The following is a 3829-nucleotide window of genomic DNA, read 5'->3' as shown; positions in this document are numbered from 1 at the left end:
GAGGAAGAAATAAAGAGACAGTTATGTGTGGTAAGAGTAAAGAAGCATGAAATTTTAAATTTCAAAAATGTACGTGCAACATTTTATTTTCCTTGAAAATAAACTCCAAGAAGAAATTAATAATGATTCCTCTCACATTTCCTTGAAGGTTTTGCCCAAATTGGATCAAATTCCCGAAACCAAGGACGAAGCAGGAGGCTTGGACAATCAATTGGAAGCACTCAAACTTCTGGCTGAACTGTCTCCATTCTATGTTGTTCATGAGGATACCCCTCAGCATATCACCAGCATTGTGGACTGCTTGTTTGTAAGTGACTTCAATAGAGTTTATTTTTTTTTTTTTTTTTTTTTTTTTTTTTCATCATCTATTTTTTTACCCCTATAGAGGGATACATTATCTAAGGCACTAGGTATTCTTCTGACTGACTGACTGACTGACTTATTTTGTTTGCTCAAAGCCCATAATTTAATTGAATTTGCAGTACACATCTTGATTCATCCCTATTCTGTGCCTTCCCCACCCGGGGTGTCCTCAGTAAATTTCTGAATGGATCTATTTATCTAATATTCGTTCTATTCTATCCTACCACTTCTGAGTAGTGAGTCCTTAGGTTCATTATCGAAGAAACGAAATTCAAAGTTGCCTAGAATGTCAAGACCCCAGAGCACCTCAACACAACGGAGTCATACGTTAACATGATTATAATTAACTCTAACAATTTGAATATTTTTCCAAGATCCCATTTAGATCTTTCCAGATAGGTCCGTGAAGGATGGGATTAGAAAGACGAGATTGCTTCCAAAAATGTCCGCAAAAGTACCTACACATTATTACATTGGTTATACTCCTATACTCAGTTATAGGTACATCTTTATTCTTTAATTTAAGATTGATCAATTTTCAGTGAGTATACATAAGTACCTCTTTATGAAGTTGATTCCTTCTTATTTAGACGTATTTTACGACTTAGGACTATGCTTTCTTTGGATCTCTGATGCCACTCTTGGAAATACATTTGAACAAGAGCACGTACGTGTTCAATAAAAATTATACCTATGATAGGTAACCTATTACACTTAACTGCCTTTCTTAGGTGTATTATGTGGCTTTTATTCATCACACATTACAGTAAAAGAAGAAAGTACACAAAAGATCTAACTGCAGATACCTTCCTGAAGGAGAAACAACGTTACATAAAGGAAACACGAAATAAGTCCATCTAACCTAATCCAAATAGGAAATGGGTCATCACGAACCATCACCCTGATAATTTGTGTCACCACAGGATGCTGAGATAATCTTTAGAAGCCTCTCTGGTAGGTACTGTGTGTCTATTATATTGACAAATTATTTAAAAACAGCTTCATTTACACCTAGGTACCATATAAATAGGTTTACAATTTACTTATCTCTTTCAGACCAAGACCTTGTAAAACCACACAAACACGTAAAAGACATAGAGACATGCGACATACATGTACGTACATAGTCAGTCTCCGAGATAGGATAGATAGGGAGAAGGGAGGAAAAGAAGCGGAAACCTCTTTACTTGAACAATAAACCGTAGAAAAAACTCCAATAAAAAAAAGTAAAAATATCTATAAAGTATTTACCTATGAGTGAAAAAAAAATACCCCTAAATGGTGGTAAATAAATAAATACCCCATTATCAGGATCTATAAAATACACACATCGATGTGTTATCGCAAAATTTATAGGAAAAATATCATTGGATTTAGGTATGCATAAAAAAGCTGAATTTTATAGTTTTCCAAATTTTCTACGGTTTTCAAGTACCTACCTACTTATGTATAAGTATGTGGATACATTAAAAAAATCATTTTCTCATGGGGTTAAAAAAATAATAACTGAAGAAACAGTTAAACAAACGATAAAAGAAACTTTGTAAGACAGTAAAAAAAGAACTGATTTAGCACCTTCTCCCAAATATTTATATAGGTAGGTGCATTTAATAAAACTATCTATGAAAGAGTAGCAGCTAGCTATTGACTCTTTTGACACGCATCAGAAAAGGAAATGCAAAAATCTTTTAAATACCGGTAAAACCTACACTTGTGATGTCTATGAAGTATCTGCTCAAGAAGTAGGTAAGCAATAAGTGTATTGATATTAGAAGATTTAAATGAAAGGGTTAGAGATGTCTTTCAATAGATCGTAAGCACTGTGCAGGTATTTGTTATTCTAAATTCACAACCTCTTTGGTACCTGCCTACAAAGATAATACAAAGAAAGTGTTGCTAATTGCTTCAACCCTTTTCATGAATCGGATTTATTGGAATTTTTATGAGAAGATTTTTGCACAAGTGGTTTATGAAATGTGCTTTGCTCTAACAAGATCCTTGAAACCACTAACAAGGGGTATGTAGATGATAGGTAGATTCGATTAACCCTTGGAACAACAAGTTTTGGTAGACAGCACAAATAATTATTATGATTGGATAAGGCAGTATACAAATGCAAAGTTGCAAAGACATACAAGAATATCCATACAATATCCAAGCTTATTTACCTACATCAATTTAGATTTTAAACATCACGTCGATTTAAAATTTTAATAGTACCTAGTGCTTTATTGGGACGTCAAATTAGAACAAGATGTCCCATTACCCATTATGATAACAGATAACAGTTTCATTCAATTAGAATATCACAATTTACATCAAAATTAATTTTGAAACCGATTTTTAGAGAAAATCCGGAGCCACTTCCCAGAACAATTTAGCACGAAACAAAATATTCCTTTCTTTTTTTCTCTCTCTTTTTTTTACTTTTTAAGGGTCTTGTCTATTGCAGGGTTACTAAACCTACCCAACATTTTCCTGCTCATTACGAAGTATTAATCCCATAAAAAAATGTAAAAATCGGTTAGAGAAATTATTTTAGCATCGCATGCAAAATAAAACCTCACACGATCGTAATTTCGTACATTTTATGACCACTTCAAACTTTATTTCAAATCCTGCATTATGCATGCATCTTTTATTACATACATTTTTATATATATTAGATTTTCTCTTCGGAAAAAAAAGCCTGATAGAAAGAAAGGTAAAAAAAAACTTTGATAAAAAAATATCTACAATATACTAGCCCTTGATTTAGCTATCTGGTTTTAATGCTTACATTTTTCCAGGGCTTGAGGTGGCCATTAACAATTTTAAATACACACCTAGCAGATTTGGTCAAATTATGAAACAAGGTGTCTATTTAAAAGGCCGAAAGTTCCATCAGGAGGTGCCAGCTCACCTGAGAATCTTTCAACAAAATTAGTTGATAGCTTGCCTCTTCGTTAAGGTTTCAATCAACTGTCAGTCGTCGTTACAAGGTCCTCGCTCCAAAAAAGAAGAAAAATTAGCAGAAAAGCTATTAGATGTTAAAATAAGCACATTTAATCCCAATACACATCACTCATGTCAGCCTATTTTTCACCAAGAGCGAAGCAAACGGCCTACGCAAAAAATAGATATGCCTATCTATGACAAGAAGCTTGGAAATTAAATATATAAAGGCGTTAAGAAGGATCTAATTATATGGTAGGCCTAGTCGCTAATAACTTTTTGCTGATAGCCAGAGCTTCAAATTTTACGCCTATTTTCTCTCTCTCTCTCTCTCTCTCTCTCTCTCTCTCCCTTTCCTCCCTCCTCTCTCCGTTCTTCTCTTCTCTTCTTTAGAGTAAAAAAAACACAAGTTGGACTCGTCTTGTGTATACTGTTCCATTCATAGGGATCATGTGCTTAATTTTTTCATGGATTTATTTAATAAATGTGTCTTTTTAGTAGAAACTCCGAGCGTACATGGATCACAGTCCCC

At 33.8% G+C, this 3829-nt stretch overlaps 1 protein-coding gene across 1 annotated transcript in view; it reads left to right on the top strand.

Annotated features, from left to right (window-relative positions):
• Positions 1 to 148: 148 nt before the first annotated feature.
• The window catches only part of LOC103520736 (apoptosis inhibitor 5), a gene marked incomplete at both ends in the record, with an annotated part of 12982 nt that continues 9301 nt past the window's right edge, over positions 149 to 3829 (top strand). The window contains 1 exon segment of the mRNA XM_017448611.1: positions 149 to 307. Within this exon segment, the coding sequence (XP_017304100.1) occupies positions 149 to 307 (159 nt within the window).

The sequence above is a fragment of the Diaphorina citri genome, unplaced genomic scaffold, assembly GCF_000475195.1.
Source record: "Diaphorina citri unplaced genomic scaffold, Diaci psyllid genome assembly version 1.1 scaffold4008, whole genome shotgun sequence".
In the NCBI taxonomy this organism is placed as follows: Eukaryota; Metazoa; Arthropoda; class Insecta; order Hemiptera; family Psyllidae; genus Diaphorina; species Diaphorina citri.
Note: the sequence above shows the minus strand (reverse complement) of the source record. Positions and strands in the feature narration are given on the sequence as shown.